At 38.6% G+C, this 17,532-nt stretch overlaps 1 protein-coding gene across 2 annotated transcripts in view; it reads left to right on the forward strand.

Annotated features, from left to right (window-relative positions):
• GRAMD1C (GRAM domain containing 1C) overlaps positions 1-17,532 on the forward strand; it is a gene marked incomplete at its 5' end in the record, with an annotated part of 93,566 nt that overhangs the window by 49,298 nt on the left and 26,736 nt on the right. The window contains 3 exons of one of the 2 annotated variants that reach the window (XM_081235779.1): positions 8,689-8,808; positions 11,350-11,468; positions 14,084-14,216. In XM_081235779.1, the coding sequence (XP_081091905.1) occupies positions 11,425-11,468; positions 14,084-14,216 (177 nt within the window). Of the gene's footprint in view, positions 1-8,688; positions 8,809-11,349; positions 11,469-14,083; positions 14,217-17,532 lie in introns of those variants that run through there. The other variant, XM_081235778.1, reaches the window with a different exon arrangement.

Below are 17,532 nucleotides of genomic sequence, written 5' to 3' on the forward strand. Positions count from 1 at the left end.
ACAAGAAAAAGACAAATAGCCAATTAAACAGTGGGTAAAGGATTTGAATTGTAATTTTTCCAAAGAACATATACAAATGACTAAGTGCATGCAGAGATGCTTAGTGTCATTAGCTGTTAGAGAAACATAAATCAAAACCACAGTGAGATACCACTTCACACCCACTGGGATGGCTAAAATAAAAAGACAGACATTACCTAATGTTGAAGATGTAGATAAACTAGAGCCCTCATGCATTGCTGGTGGCATTGTAAAACTTTGAAAAATCTGAAAAACAGTTTGGTCATTTCTCAGAATGTTGAATATAGAGCTACCATATGACCCAGCAATTCCATTTCTAGGGTTGTATGCAAGAAAATTGAAAGCATATGTTCACACAAAAACTTGCAGTCAAATATTCATAGCATTATTCATAGTGGCCAAAAATAGAAACATCAACAGATGAAAGTATACATAAAAATATACAAAATGTATATTCATAAAATGGAATATTATTCAGCAATAAAAAGGAGTGAATTACTGATACATGGTACAACATGGTAAACCTTGAAACATTATGCTATGTGAAAGAAGCCAGTCCCAAATGAACACATATTGTATGATTCTGTTTTTATTAAATGTCCAGAATAGGCAAATTCATAGAAGTTGAAAATAAATTTGTTGTTGGGGGAGGGAGGAATGGGGAGTGACTGCTAATGAATTTGGCCACCTTTTTGGGTTGATGAAAATATTCTAATATTCGTAGTGATAGTTGTACAACTCAGGATATGCTAAATACTACTGAATTGTATGCTTTTAGAAAAGTGAATTTTATGGTATGTGAATTATAGCTTAGTAAAACTGTTATTTGTTATTTAAAAAAACTTTTTTAAACAGACATTTATTTCTCTATAGCCATTATTTTGTAAAAACTTTAAAAAAGATTTTTATTTTATATTGGAGTATAGTTGATTTACAATGTTGTGTTAGTTTCTGATGTACAGCAAAGTGATTTAGTTATACCAATACAAATACATGTATCTATTCTTTCTCAGATTCTTTTCCCATATAGGTTATTACAGAGTATTGAGTAGAGTTTCCTGTGCTATACAGTAGGTGCTTGTTGATTATCTGTGTTATATATAGTAGTGTGTATCTGTTAATCCCAAACTGTTAATTTATCCCTCCCCACCATCTTTCCCCTTTGATAAACACAAGTTTGTTTTCTGAGTGTGTGAATCTGTTTTGTAAGTTCATTTGTGTCAGTTTTTAGATTCCACATGTAAGTGATATCATATGATATTTATCTTTCTGTGTCTTACTTCACTTAGTATGATAATCTCTAGATCCATCCATATTGCTGCAAATGGCATTATTTCATTCTTTTTTATGGCTGATTAATATTCCATTATATATGTGTACCCCATCTTGTTTATCCCTTCCTCTGTTGATAGACATTTAGGTTGCTTCCATGTCTTGGCTATTGTAAATCTTGCTGCAATGAACATAGGTTTGCATGTATCTTTTCAAATTATGGTTTTCTCCGGATATATGCCCAGGATTGGGATTGCTGGATCATATGGTAGCTGTATTTTTAGTTTTTTTAAGGAACCTCCATACTGTATGCTTTTAGAAAAGTGAACTTTATGTAAGTAAATTATAGCTCAGTAAAACTGTTACTTTTTTAAAAGATGGTTTGGGGGAAGAGTAGAGATTTCCAGCTGATAAGAAAGGCTCCTTCTTTGCAGCAGGAGCTTAAACAGGAGCTTAAACACCGCTGGTGGAAACTTGACCTCCTCTCCTCCCCGCTACCCAGCTCAGCTCCTCACTGGAGTGCACAGCTTTTGCCTAAGGGCTCTTAGGATTGAATGACTTCCAGTTTTTCTGGCAGCTGCTGAGGTCTGGGTCTTTCAAACAGTGCTCTGCTCGGATGCTTTCACTTTGCAGGAGTGCTGGGGGACTCAAGGTGATCTGGAAGTTGGGAGATGGAGGAGAGAAGTGGGTGGGGGTGGGGGAACTTGCCAAGCACAGACCCTCCTCCCTCCTTAAGGGAACGTTTAAGGCTGGCAGGGCAGCCCCAAGCCCAAGCTCCCCCCACCCCCTTGAGTCTTTCTTGGAGTTTGGGCGCCCAGTCTCCCCATGCCCATGCTCCTAACCTGGGAGATGCTTAGGGCGGTGGGCCCGCGGGTGCCAGGTCCAGCGGTGCATGGCAGCCACCTGGGAGAGCACCGAGCAGATGTGCTAAGGTATGAGCCCCCCTGCAGCTCCACTCTGCCCTACCAGGTCATGCTGCAGGAAGGGGGCTGAAAACTCCAGTGTTGCTCTAGGGACATGCATGGCTAACCCTGCCCCCAAATACCAATTTTTTTCGAGTACTCTGGGAATCCCCCAGGTGCGTTCTCTCGTGCTAACAAGGAAACAGAGACTGCTATGCAGCCTATGTTTGGTTATACCCTAGATCTGAGTGTCCTCTGCAAATCACTTTTGCGCTTATCACACTCAGGTAAGTTGGGATGCATCCTCATGAAAACAAATACCTCCTGGGAAATGATAAAGTTCAGGCTTACAGGTGAGCCGGGGAGAAACTGAGATCTGAAATTTAATGAAAAAAAAAAAAAAGCTCTTTTTTTTTTTTTTTGCGGTATGCGGGCCTCTCACTGTTGTGGCCTCTCCTGTTGCGGAGCACAGGCTCCGGACACGCAGGCTCAGCGGCCATGGCTCACGGGCCCAGCCGCTCCGCGGCATGTGGGATCTTCCCGGACCGGGGCACGAACCGGTGTCCCCTGCATCGGCAGGCGGACTCTCAACCACTGCGCCACCAGGGAAGCCCCAAAAAAGCTCTTTGAAGTGGGAGAAAGAGAGGGAATTCCAGAATACTTCTGAGGCCACCATAGCCAAGAAATGTCTTGTATGCTGGCTGGGAGTGAAATCTAATGCTCTTTGAAAAGATCCTCATGTCACCCGTGTTCTTGATGTGTACACGAGGAGTATCATCATCTTTACTGTAGTTATACCTTTCAGATCTTTGGATTATTTGGTTACCTTTTTTTTTTTTTTTGCGGTACGCGGGCCTCTCACTGTTGTGGCCTCTCCTGTTGCGGAGCACAGGCTCCGGACGCGCAGGCTCAGCGGCCATGGCTCACGGGCCCAGCCGCTCCGCGGCATGTGGGATCTTGCCGGACCGGGCACAAACCCGTGTCCCCTGCATCGGCAGGCGGACTCTCAACCACTGCGCCACCAGGGAAGCCCTATTTGGTTATCTTTAACATTGAACATGCAACTCTATTTCAAGTGGACACTATACCCCCCCCCCTTTTTTTTAAAGTTTTTGGCCATGCTGCTCGGCTTGCGGGATCTTAGTTCCCCCACCAGTGATTGAACATGCAGCCTCGGCAGTGAAAGTGCGGAGTCTTAACCACTGCGCCGCCAGGAAATATCGCTATACTCTCATTTTAATAAAGAGAACGGTTACCATTTCTGCTCTATACTATGACAAAAATCAACGTTTATGCATATACCATATGTTAAGTACTATACAGACCTTAATGAAAGTTGAAGGTGAGATCTCAGGTTTAAAACTGTCCTAATTGGAATTTTGAACACTGTAGAAATCACCCAGAAAAGGAATTAGAAAACAAAATAAAAAACAAAGCTACCCTTCCTGTGTTCTTCTAGTGATCTTTGAAGAACAATTCTTTTTAACATGGTAATATGTATAACAATAATAGTAACTCCCACTTAGGAAGTATTAGGTGCCAGGCATAGTGCTAGGTGCTTGGTGTAGTCTTAGTATTGTCTGTAATTTTACGAGCCTCAGTTGTCTTCTAGTTTTTTAAAGTGATAAAGCCACATTGGTTAGATTCCTTGATCTTTTGTAATACTATTTCTTAAAAGAGAGGGTAAAAACCAAAATTCATAAAATACACAGCCTAACTACAAAATTTTAGAAAACAATACAAGTAACTTGAATAATAAATTTTGTATATATTCAAACTATTTTAGGGAATTTAAGTTCAGAATATTATAATCATGTTTACTTTTAATTAGGGAATTTGAGAGTAAAAGTAAATATGTGTTACTTTTGCTTGCTGTTTGCGTAATAAAGCCTTAAAGGCATAGCATATTAATCTAGATAAAAGACTATTCCAGTAAGATTGATTAAGACAATAGAGTGATTTTAAATCTGTGTGTGTGTGTGTGTGTGTGTGTGTGTATTTTATTTAATTCTCCAGTAAGATAAATCTACAAAAGGGGAAAAAGCTGGAGGCAAATATGGTGCCTTTGAGAAAGAATGCTTTTAAAAGTACATTTTTTTTTTCATTCGTAAGGTTCCTCTGTTGCATTGCTTCAGAAAGGACAGTTTATTTCAGGTATTTGAGTTAACTTACCATAAGTCTTCAATGTTTAGACACGTGTCTAAACTGTCACCATGTCATTCATGCTGTAATTAATAGCACTTCAGCTTAGTTCACAACCTTTGAGTTTAGCACCCTTCTTGCAGATAGCACATTGAGTGTTTGAGATTTGTGAGGCCAGGAGACTGTGGCAGCTCCATTCTCGGTTACAAACAATTGATGTTTACTGTCTTTTGTAAAGAACCTCTCAGCCCTTCCCCACTCCAGCCCTCCACTTTTTGTTTGAGTTTAAGCCCCGCCCCCTTCCATGTTTTGTATCAGAACCAGACAGTCTTCCCGCCTGTTTTTGTATGGTCCACAAAGTAGGAGTGGTTGTACATTTATATTTCATGACAATTATATGAAATTCAAATTTCAATGTCCATTAATAAAATTTTATTGAAACACAGCCATGCTCATTCTTTATGTGTTGTCTGTGGTTGGTTTCACACTACAGAGGCAGAGTTGAGTAGTTGCAACAGAGACTAAATGGACCACAAAGCCTGAAATATTTACTCCATGGTCTTTTACAGAAACAGTTTTTTAACCTCTGAACAATACTAAACCAAACTCATCTTTTTTTGAAAAAAAAATGCATACCTGCTAATATTAGCTTCCTGCTTAATACCCATCACCCTTGGATAAAAATTTTAAATTGTTTATAGAGACTATATGATCTGGCCCCAGCCCACCACTCCAGCCTCATTAATACTTTTATGTTTCTAGTGATATTATCATATTATTAGATTTAGGATTACTCATGCTAATAATACAGGCAGGATGTGTACAGAATGAAATTGTTCTTTTTGTACTATTTTTTCTCTGAGAGATATAATAGTGGTATCTCTTGCCAGTACACAGGGGCTACTGGGAAGCTAGCTCTCCATGGAAATTTAAGAGTACATATTGAGAGTAGATGTTTAAATCCAGGGCCTAACAGAGCAGAAATCTGTGCTCATTTTAAATTCTAAAGCTTAAAGAGACAGAATGGCTTTCAGGCTTATTCCCAAAGGCCAGAAGTAGGAGGCACGTGTCAGAATTAGGGAGGAGGTTATGAGGGGTGTTTTGTCAATGTATACAGACCCACCGTCTTCCAATTTTGATACATGTCACTCCATCTCCTATTTTGGGAATCTCTAGTTGAAGGATGACAGGAGAGTATCCTGTTCCTCAAGTGGGTTGGGGAAAAAAGGATTTAAAACAGTTTACTGATTGTATTATTATATATAAAGAAAGAATGTGTTGGTCTGAAAGGGACTTGGCCAGACTTAGGCCAAGAACTTAAGACTTAGGCCAGAAAAGCAAAGTCACAGAGACAGGCTTTGACCACTAGAGAAATGTACAAAGATGGGACAGAGATGAATCATCAGGCTCCATCAGTGTCACAGTAATTTTTCCTTTAAAACTGTCTACCTTTGCTCCGACTTCATGCTTATCATGCAAATTTCTGATTACTAGTCTGATTTCCAAGGTATTCAGTTACCTGGATGGTAGGATGAACGAATTCTGATGATTAGAAAAGATCGTTCCCCTACTATGCATTAGTATATTTACTACGGAGCATGTACATGCAGCTTGTGAGTGTGGCTGGTTTGAGTCAGCTGATCTGAGTGCATCTCTAGGATGTCAACAGTGCTGAGGCCATTCTGCAAACAGTGGTTAGTTTATCAAGTTAGTGTCACCTTTGAGACCTTTCAGAAGAGTGTCATACAGCTTTTTCCTGCAGACTCCTCAGCCTTATCAAACCTCTTATTACTGCTTATGCCCCTCTCCAGTGATTCTTTCTTTTGGAATTACTTGGAAATCTAGAAGTTTTCCAGTAGTCCTATAAATCTAATAGGTACAATATTCAAACTTACCAGGAAAAAAATGCAAATTGCTAAGTATTTTAGTCACATATTCTATATAATAACCTGGCAGTGTAGAAGTATTAGTATTTGTATATTGTTCGCTCTTTTTTACCTTTCTGGTTGGCAGAACTCCTCCACCTATTTTCCCTTGGTCAGTGAAGTATACCTCCTCCTGCCCAGTCACCCAAGCCAGAAACCTGGTGCATCCTTGTTTCTTACCTCTTCTTTGCCAACATGTCATGTTGGTCATCAAGGCCCTCATCATTTCTAGCTTGAACCATTACAGTAGTCTCCTAAGGATCTCTTTTTAACACTCTAATCTGTCCTTTAGGTCAGGGGTCCCCAACCCCTGGGGGGGTTGTTAGTTTCCTGTTAGGAACCGGGCCACACAGCAGGAGGTGAGTGAGCAAAGCTTCATCTGATGCTCCCCATTGCTCACATTAGGTCCCTGGTGCCAAAAAGGTTGGGGACCACTGCTTTAGGTTGTTACCAAAAAAGTAGTCATTTAAAAAGTGGATCATTTAAAAATGCACTTCTGAACTTGTTGCCTTTCTATGTGTAACTAGTAAGTAGCTTTTTCTATTTAGCGTGGAATACAGGCTCTTCATGACCTGGCTGCTTCCCCCTTCCCCACCGACTCTTTCCTTCTTCCTCTCTGTGTCTTCCTCTCCCCGCCCTCCCGAGTCATGGTGAACTGGCTTGCACGGCCGCTCCACTTCTCTGCACACTTGCATTTGGTGTATGTGAGTTCATCTTACTTGATATTTCAGCAGCATTTCACACCATGGCACACTCCCTCTATTTTTTTTTTTTTTTTTTTCGGTATGCGGGCCTCTCACTGTTGTGGCCTCTCCCGTGGCGGAGCACAGGCTCTGGACATGCAAGCCCAGTGGCCATGGCTCACGGGCCCAGCCGCTCCACGGCATGTGGGATCTTCCCGGACCGGGGCATGAACCCGTGTCCCCTGCATTGGCAGGCGAACTCTCAACCACTGCGCCACCAGGGAAGCCCCACTCCTTCTATTCTGAAACACCTTCTTCCCTTGATTTCCAATTCATTCTTTCTGAACTTTGCTCTACCTCTCTTGTATTTTTCTGTCCTTTTCCCTCCTCTTCCACTCAGCCTCTGCATGCCAGACTTTCTTTGGGCCCAGTCTTAGGTTCTGTTTTCCCTCTTCAACCTACTGAGCTCAGCTCTGCTCCATATCCAGTGGTTTACTATAAGGGATTTTTATATTTAGCAAAAGTATATAAAAATCATTTACAGTACAATTAATGTATATTTTTCTCATAGCTATTTGGTTACCATGGTACAGTGAGGATATGTATCTATGGTTTAGGTCAGTAAGACCTGCCATAATATGCCAAGAGCACTGGTTTTTAGGGAGTAAAAGCTAGCCCCATAGTGAGCTCTCTTCAGTTTGAGCGAGTAGTATCCTCCAGTGTTGCTTTGGTCCCTCATTCTGCTGTTGTATAAAATGATTAGATTTTAGCAACCCTACCTCCCCCCAAAAGGTTGATCCTTGCAGTCTATCAAGTAGCATTTGACATGTCTACACAATTTACCAGACTAGATGGAACAGCTAGGTAGCTGTTTCTAGCTAGGTAGAAATTAGGGCAAGATTTGATTTTTCACTTAGAAGAAAGTTTTTCTTCCGGGAAATAAATTAGAACTGGTAGATGAGACTCTCTATAGTGTTTATTATAGTCCAGGTAGGTCCCTGCCAGGAAATTATTCTGAATAAAGGAAAAAATATTTCTAAAGGAAAGAATTATTGAGTAATCAACATGTAAACTTTTCAGTGATGAAAGTTATGCCGACTGCTTCTTGGAATTGCTCCACCTGAATAGCTCATTCTTCTTGACATTTCCTGACGTTCCATTTACAGTACTCAAGAGTTGCAATCCTTGATAGTTGTAAAGGGTTAATGCAGGAGTCTGATGGGGATGTGACATTAGTACTGAAGAAGTGGGGTATGAAGAAGCGATGACATTGCCCGAATTGAATAGGAAGTATTAGCATGGAGAGGAAAATTTAACCCTTAATATATTTAATTTAAAAAATGAGATTAAAATCATATTGCAATAAGCATTTTACATAATTGAGCATAGGCAAGATATTTTCATTTGCATTTTTTGTTTCTAGTCAGTGTGTAGAACAGAAGAAATTGGGAACTGTCTCTTTAATAAAACCCTGTTTACCTAACCTATTCTAGTAGGAGTGGCTTAGGAACCTGTAGAGTGAGGTGTAACTTCCAATTCTGCATTCTGAAGGGCAGCCTTGGATAAGAGTGCTGATACTACAAGCCAGGAAGTGACAAATCATTTGCCTTAAATTATAGTAGAGCTTGTCTTTTATAAGGAAAACTTCTCATAACAAAACTAGAAGATTGAAGCACGGTTGTCACTAAATGTTTGGAACTCTGCTGCAGATAAAGACTTTGCAGCGTACTTAGAATACAAAGCTTTCTGGGCCAGAAATTGATCTCACTTTTGAGCCTTATCTGATTACTGCTTGATTCGTCTTTATTTTGTTCAGGTGCTCAGCAGGTTGAACGGGGAGCCTTCCTCCCCCATTGTTAGCAGGTAGGTGGTCAGCCTTTGTTTAAAATTTAAGTTGTTTTTTAAGGTTACTTAACCCTGGTTCTGCTGCTGGTTATTGAAAGAATTATGAATATCAGTCTGGGTATATGTTTTAATGTTTGAATATTCAGCATGGCTGTAAATAATCATTTTTGTGACTTTGTGCCAACTTTGTAGAAAAAGTCATTTTTAACAAATTAGCAAATCTATAAGGTGACAAATGAGTTCTATTTTGTTTTCTATTAACCTTATATGTTTAAATTTAATTAACAGATTAAAAGTATATTGAAATTACTCTGCTATTAACTTCCTGATAGTATTTGATAATATATTTAAAACATTTATTGATGTAGTCAAATAAAATTGTATCTTTGTTGTTACTATTTTACTTATAAGTTTCATTTCTTTCACTCTTAGAAAGCTGTCTGAGTGTTTAGCTCATTGTTTATCTACTTGCTTTAGTTTGTTCTTGGAATACTTTGATACCTATTATTTCAGAAGACTTTTTATAAAAGGTTAATCTTCCACAAGTATATTGAAATATTGCTTGTTTCTCTTTATAAAGTTAGCCATGCATTTATGACACTAAAATTGTTTCAAAGATAACATCTTTGGAATATTGAGCTAATTATTAGTATGAGCTAACTGCTATTGTGAAAAAAAAAAAAGCCATTCACAAATGGTTCTTCTGGAGTGGGAATCAGAAATGTGTGTGGGTACCTTTAAGATCAAGAACAGTGGTTTCTTTCTCTACCACTAGTGATCCTTTTAATTTTTCTTCTATGGACACTATGCTTCAAAAGACTTTTTGTCAACCAAATAAGTGGTGTATATTAAATAATAAAATGTTAGAACATTATTGTTTATTAGGGATACATTATTTCCAATGAGAGTTTCTTATCAGCCTGAGATAACCACTCTAGGTTAATATAATTCAGCTCCGAACGAAGAGGCCTGACATTTTACCTAGCTTGAAAGACTTTATTGTAGGTAACTGTTTGGATATTTTTGACTTTTTGAAATACTGATAGTAACATCTGAAGTTTCAACGACTACTCTTTTGGAATCTTAGTCATCTGGGAACTAGCAGTCTAAAGTGCAGAAATTCTGCTCTTAATATCTTTGAGTTTCCATGAAATGTAATGAAGGTCATTTAGTGTAATGTAACAAACAAAGATACCATAGCTACTAGACAGAGAGGAGAAACAGGGAAACAGAAAAAAGGAAGTGTGGTATTTGTCATTGGGAATGTCTGCGAGGAATTCAAGGTGTCTGTATGTTTTTGCCCCATAAAATTTCCCTATATTTATCACTACTATTTACCCACTTAAAATTTTTACTCTGATTAGTCTGATAAATTGATAACTGACTTCAAAACAAATATTGCTTATGTTTTTCATGTATTTTATTCTATATTTTTATGTAGCTTCCCTCTCCCAAATTTTTTTATTTCTCCATTTCCTCTATTCATGTCCTTCCTTCAGCTTAGCTGAAGACCCTTCTGCAATGTGAAGCCTTATCTGATCACCCTAAACCACAATAATATTTCTTTCCTTTAGATTTCTGTATCATGTTGATTCTACCAGTTCTTTAGTACATAATAATGATATAGCTTGTCATATTTAACTTTTACTTAAAAGTTTGCAGTGTTTCTTCAACTAAATTATAGTTGTTTGAGAGCAAGTAGGACATCATTTTTATCCATTTTAGCATCTAGTGCAGTGATACACATATGGTAGGTTCTAAATAAATATCTGTTGAATGAATGAGAGATGTAAAGAATCTTGCCAACAGTTGCTTCAAGTGTTAGGCTGCCTCCCTCTACCTTGCTTAATTATGTAATTAACCATCTATAATGTTTCTAAAAATCAGGCTGTTGGTTGTCATACTATTATTGTTTTTGTTTTCCTTTGTAACACATGCATTTTTTATATTAGATTATTTAACACTGATATGACACCTACAAAGAAAGAACAAACTGGACTTTATTAAAAATAAATAAAAATAAAAACAGAAATTTTCTGAATTCCAGACTCTTGCATTTTATATTTTAGGAAAATATAATTTTAAATTTACTGATATGTGAGGTTTCAAATATAGTTAAAATATTCAGATACATTATGAATTAAGGGGAGGGATTCTGAACTGACGTTTGGTATTCTGAATGGTGATCCAGTCATCCTGGTAGACTGGTTGGATTGCAGAATTTAAATCACAGATTAGTAATTGCCAGAAACGATGAACAAATTATTTTATAAAAAGAGGGTTTTAAATGTCTTACACCCATTGACAGTAGTTATTATATTACACACTTTAAAATCATCATCTACCTATTCCCAGTATCAACTATGTTGGATACGTTTCGTTAACCCACTTTTTATAGATACAGAAAACTGATATCTAGAAAGGTGAAATAACTAACAAAGCCATACACTGGTAACTCCACAACAGGTCATTTTGACTTCAGAATTCATGTTTTGAATCACTATGTTATATACTATGTTATGTTTTCCAATAGTCAGGGTAATCTTTCTGTCATTCTAGAGCTTGACCAGACAGGAATTCTGGCAGCTGCTCCAGCAGAACTATGGCACTGAGCTAGGCTTAAATGCTGAAGAGATGGAGAACTTGTCCCTGTCGATTGAGGATAATGTGCAGCCAAGGTACTGCAAAATGTTTCGAAATGTCAAGATTTATTAATCATTAATCAAAGCAGAATTTTTTTTTTTTTTCTTTCTTTTTGCGGTATGCAGGCCTCTCACTGTCGTGGCCTCTCCCGTTGCGGAGCACAGGCTCCGGACGCGCAGGCCCAGCGGCCATGGCTCACGGGCCCAGCCGCTCCGCGGCATATGGGATCCTCCCAGACCGGGGCACGAACCCGTATCCCCTGCATCCGCAGGCGGACTCTCAACCACTGCGCCACCAGGGAGGCCCCAGAATTATTTTAGACTTTACTAATTCAGGCTTTCTATTTATTCACCAACCAGTGAAACTTGCCTCTTGCTTCTCTGTAGTGGAATGAGTGAAAGGTGAGGACAGTGAATAGTTTGCTAAATTGGTAAGCAAATACAGGTCAGATGAGGAAATGTTAACTTTGTAACTGTGTCACCTAGGATTTGCTTAAAGCATGGGGTTAGTAAACCTTTTTATTAAGGATATGGAGAAGTACCTAGTGAAATCTCTGCACCTATAGATAACAATAAAGAAAATTAGCTGGAAGATATTTTAAGGGATACAAAGATAATATGACTGTTCCTCAAGGATACCCTAGCGTAGTACTTGACATGTAGTTGGCACTCAATAAATATTGAATGCATTAATGAAAGGAGCTTATAGCGCTACAGGGAATGCAAAAAATTATAATACATGGTTGAAAATGATAAGGGCCAAAAAGAGCAATAGATAATGTGGGAAAAATTCAGAGTGGAGAGAGATTATTTTTGACTGATGGGAATTCACTTGGAAGAGTGGACATTATTATTAACCTGTACAAATAAAAGTGCTTTTGGTCCAGTGGTAATTGAGGTCAGAGCAATAAAAACAACTAAGGATAATACATGAAAATTCTAGAGCAAACGTTATGCTAAGTGAAAGAAGGCAGTCACAAAAGACCACATATTGTATGATTCTATTTATATGAAATAGAGTCCAGAATCAGTAAATCCATAGAGATAGACAGTAGATAGCAGTTGCCAGGGACTGGGAGAAAGGGAGAGTGGGGAGTGCAACTGCTGATGGGCACAGGGCTTCTTTTGGGGTGATAAAAATGTTCTAAAATTAAATAGTGGTGATGACTGCACAACTCTGTAAATCACTGTATTGTACACTTTAAATGGGGTGAACTTTATGATATATGAATTATACCTTAATAAAAAATCAGGTAAATTATTTATTTAAAAATTCTGTAGCAAATAAGTCTTAAGATGGAAATCTTTCGAAGTCTCATGTGTGTACAAGACTTTATTCTATCTAGATAAATCTTCTAGTTATACTGATGCTATTTTTATTTTGTCAGCTCAGCATTAATATTTTACAGTCTTTTTTACATGGTTACACATGTATATTTTATTAGTTTTCTATAAAGTTAAAAATTTCCATTGGACTGCTCTCCTTGTAAAGTGTACTAGGCTTGGGACTTCCCTGGATCCTCATTCCCTCTTCTACTCTTTTCTCATTCTTGCAATCTCTGAGAGAAGCATATCTACCTCACACCTGTATTTCCTCAGCTCTTCCATCTTCTTTCTTCTCACTTTCAATCTTTCCTTCACTCTCCTTCCTCTTCTTTCCTTCATTTCTCCACAATCCACCTCCATCTTTAAAATCCTCAAGTACAGACCCTCAGCTGGTGGTCTTGTCTCCAGGAGCCGTTTTCCTTGTTTGGTTTCCTCAGAGTCCTGCTATTCTGCCTGGCCAGGAGTAACTGAGTAGTAGACCTAAGTATTATTTGGGTGGAGTAGAATAGGCTTTTTTAGCTTTTCTGTCTCTTTGTCAGGATAATATGGATTCAGATGTCAGGCAGCCACTTTATTTTAGGAGAGCTTTAAGCCTAAACATAACAATGATTACATGGGAATGCTAATTGCTCAATAAAATTGAGGTTTGGAAATTAGATCCATTGTGCTGCTTTTATATTTAATACACTTTCCTGTTTTTCCCCCCACTCCCTGAAAGAGGAAAAGAAGGTCCCAAGACGTTTATTGTAATCTTGTCCTTATGACCATTGAAAGCTTTTCCTTTAACCTTAGGAATTCCTGTTCTCAGGAACGAGAAGAACAAGAAGGGAGGCATGGATTGATGGATGGGCTCTGTGCTCAGACATCAGGAGCTTCCCCTTCCTGGAGTGATGTGCCATCTCAGCTGGGACTGAATCTGAAGGAAGGAGATGAGATCTAGAACTGCCTTCCGGTGTTGCCTGGCATCCAACTCAAACACCTACCCTGCACTTTTCAAAGCTTCTTCATTGTCCACAACTGAAATTTAAATAAGCAATGTTCATTTTATTAGTTGCTGTTACAGCCACTTGTACTTGGTTAATTTCTTAATGGTTTCTGAAGTTTATAAAATCTTATATGAGCATATTTTATTTTCAGCAGTGAAGTCAATTTGCGTGTGAATTAAGAAGATAGCTTTGTTATAAGTAGAAGCTTATTTGTTACATTACAAAAAAAAATTTGTTGTCAAAATGCTTTATAATAGAAAAGGACCTCAGTGAGGAAACAAAAACAGCTATTTGTGCGGAAGTGACCTTGTTTATGTTTCTATGATGTGTTTCTTACAGAAGTCCAAGAAGAGGCAGCTTGGATGGCTGTGGGGAGAGAGATGAAAAATTATCCAAGCCAATCAGTTTAACCCGTGAATCAATTAGTCGGGTTTCAGAAACAGAGTCAATTGATGGAAATTCACAAAAAGGGGTTAGTATATGATATCCCTTTTAAAATCTGCCTGATACTTCCATGTGTTCATCATAATGGAAGAGCAAATAAAAATACAACATACAGGGCTTCCCTGGTGGCTCAGTGGTTGAGAGTCCGCCTGCTGATGCAGGGGACACGGGTTCGTGCCCTGGTCCAGGAAGATCCCACATGCCGCAGAGCGGCTGGGCCCGTGAGCCATGGCCGCTGAGCCTGCGTATCCGGAGCCTGCGCTCCGCAACGGGAGAGGCCACAACAGTGAGAGGCCCGCGTACTGCAAAACAAAACAAAACAATATACAAAATGTTTAAAAACTTAAGAGTCAGGCTGCTCTTTTATTTTAGGACAAGAGTTTTAAGCCTGTAAGTTGCAGAGGTTGTGTGGGAATAATATGTGGTTCTGTTCAGAGCTGGATATGGTGCAGAGTTACCAGGCAGCTCCCTGAGCATCAGTCTGTAAGGGGGATAGACATCATTAAAAATATAATAAGGTGGAGAAATTCATAGTTAGCAGAATTTTTCCCGTAGTAGGTAGTGTGCATAGTGGAAAGAATCTGTTTTGAAGGGGAGATGAGAACTCTGAGCACCGTGCTTGAATAACAATAGATGCTTGTTAAACTGATTACTAAAGCAGGCACATCCAGTTAATTACTGGGCTTCATAGTCAGTTAGTTTCTTTCTTTATTTTTTCAAGTATTATTATAAGCCCTTCAATTTTTTAAAATTTCAGTGAGTTTCTATCACTTGAAGTCATTATTATTACTACTTTTTTTTTTTTTTGCGGTATGCGGGCCTCTCACTGTTGTGGCCTCTCCCGTTGCAGAGCACAGGCTCCGGATGCGCAGGCTCAGCGTTCCTGGCTTTCGGGCCCAGCCACTCCGCAGCATGTGGGATCTTCCCGGACCAGGGCACGAACCCGTGTCCCCTGCATCGGCAGGCGGACTCTCAACCACTGCGCCACCAGGGAAGCCCTGTTACTACTTTTTGTACTCAGTTTGCCCCCTCTGCCAATGGGAGCCCCTTCAGGTTGGCTCCTTTGTCCTTTTGAAATAATCAATAATCTTTGATGACTTCCTTTCTTTCTGGTACAATAATGTGTCCTAGGCACATTTTGTATACTTTCTGTTCCAGACATAGTATCAGCCATTTTTTCTAGTGAGCCATAGTTTTAATGAAGAATGGTACTTAGACCACATTCTGAGTGCTAAGAGTGTACAACTTTTGTTCTTCTGATTGGGGATGCAAGTTTGGGGCCAATGCTGAATTTCTTGTTTTAGATCAGAGCATTGGCTTCAAATCCTACCTCTGCCACTTGCTAACTGTATGACCTTAAATAAATTAACTTAATTCCTTAACCTTTCTATGCTTTTGTTTTCTCAACTATAAGATGAGGACACTAATACCCCACAGGGTTTTTTAATAAGGACTAAATGAATTAATATATGTGAAAATGCATTGAACAGTCCCTAGCACATATTAAGTATTCAATAACCATGAGCTATTATGATTGAAGGTGAATCTGTGTGTGGCCAGCAGTGGTCCTTTTCTACCTTCTCTTGAGCTCCCAGCATCTGCTGTGAATAAATGTTGGGGAAACATTGAAACAGAATATATTTATGTAAAAGGCCACCAAGTTATAAACTTGTCTCAGGCAATCATCACGCACCTATCTCAGTCTGATTTTGTGTTGTGGATTTCATGTAAAACTTATTCATCAAGAGACCCTTAGGAACTTACTGCTGGTGTAAAGGAGGTAATTCTGAATGCTAATCCCCTTGTACGTTCTCACTGAGAAGACCAAACCACTCAATTTTGGGGTGGCAACAGGACAGGGGATCTCTTACAGTCCCCTCTTCCTTTTACAAAAGTCTGACTTTGAGGACTGGGTTCTCAGAACTACTAATATTTCTTGAGTCCTTCCTACAGCCTCTTTGACAATGGTCCTTGCTTCTAGTTTTGTCCCTAAAGGAAGTCATATGTTCTCTAAGGAAAGGGAATGGAATGTCGAGGAATAATTTAATGTTTTAAGATTGATTATATATTCATTGATGTTTAGTATAGATGTTTTCAGGTTATGGAACCCAAGTAATTTAGAAGTTTGGTCCTTTTTTTCCTTTTGCACTCGGAGCAGTAAAGTGAGATTCTCAGATATCATGAATATCATATGTCACTTAGTTTGTTTCATTTTTACTTCCAACAAAGTTGGAAATAACAAAAAGTTGGAAATAACATTTTTTTCCAAGAATAAAATAGGTTTTTCTTAAGTTATAAAATTAATACTCTTTGTAAAAATTCAGGAAATATAGAAAAATATACAAAGAAATAAAAATTGTCCAGATGCTAACCATTCAAAAATAGGGACTGTTACTTTTCCTATAAGTATCTGTCCATGTTCTTTATAATAGGAACTATATCTTAATTAGAAACAACAGGAGAAATATGTGTGGAAAGTTACTCAGCATCTAAAGAGACCCTGGGTCAGCTAATAAACCTGTTGCTTCGTAGTGTGGAACTCTGAAATAAATCAAGTCTTGATTTTAACAATACTCTCTGATTGAGAAATTAGTCCTCGACTAGGATAGTATAATCCTTTAATAAATTGAGTCCTGAGGCCCGGTTGCTATTCTGCTTTCTGAGTGGCCAATGGAAGCCGGTCTCCTCCCTGGAGCTGCTTCTGTTGTTCAGTGCTGCTCAAAGATCTCATGGGGCAGGAAGTTATAGATACGCTTTTGCTGTCTTTCATCTGCTTATACACAGACAATGCAAGAAAGTACATTGCTGTGTAGTTTATATTTATCACACTGTTCTATTAAGCCTAATTATAATACTGTTCTACTTGAATACTACTAACATAGCAATAGCATTCCTACTTTAATGCCTAATATTAAATTTATTATAGAAATGACATATCTTTATTAAGCCATTCCCAGAAAGTATGGATAGCAGTATATACTGAATATATTTTAATGCCCAATTCCTTAGTCCCTTAACAGCAAAGCCAACTCTGTTCTTATGGGTTTGCTGTGAAATTAATTTTCCCTTTTAATCTTTTCTCCCTCACTGTACTCTTATGTGACTTTTATCTCTCTTTTTTCTTTCCCTTTCCCCTTTAGTTACTGGTCTTAAGAGATGGGTGAGTTTTCTTCCTTGAGGTGATGGGGCAGGTATTGTCTGGGGAAACTAACTGGGTGTGACTCCTTTCCTTTGCACACCCCAAAGAACTGACTGTTCTATTATTTTTGTCCTTTGTCCCCTTTCTCTTCGACTTAAGTGATTCACAGGTTGTTAATTGTCTGTGAGTTCTTTTTTTATGATGT

Source organism: Mesoplodon bidens, assembly GCF_964165515.1.
Source record: "Mesoplodon bidens genome assembly, chromosome: 5".
In the NCBI taxonomy this organism is placed as follows: domain Eukaryota; kingdom Metazoa; phylum Chordata; class Mammalia; order Artiodactyla; family Ziphiidae; genus Mesoplodon; species Mesoplodon bidens.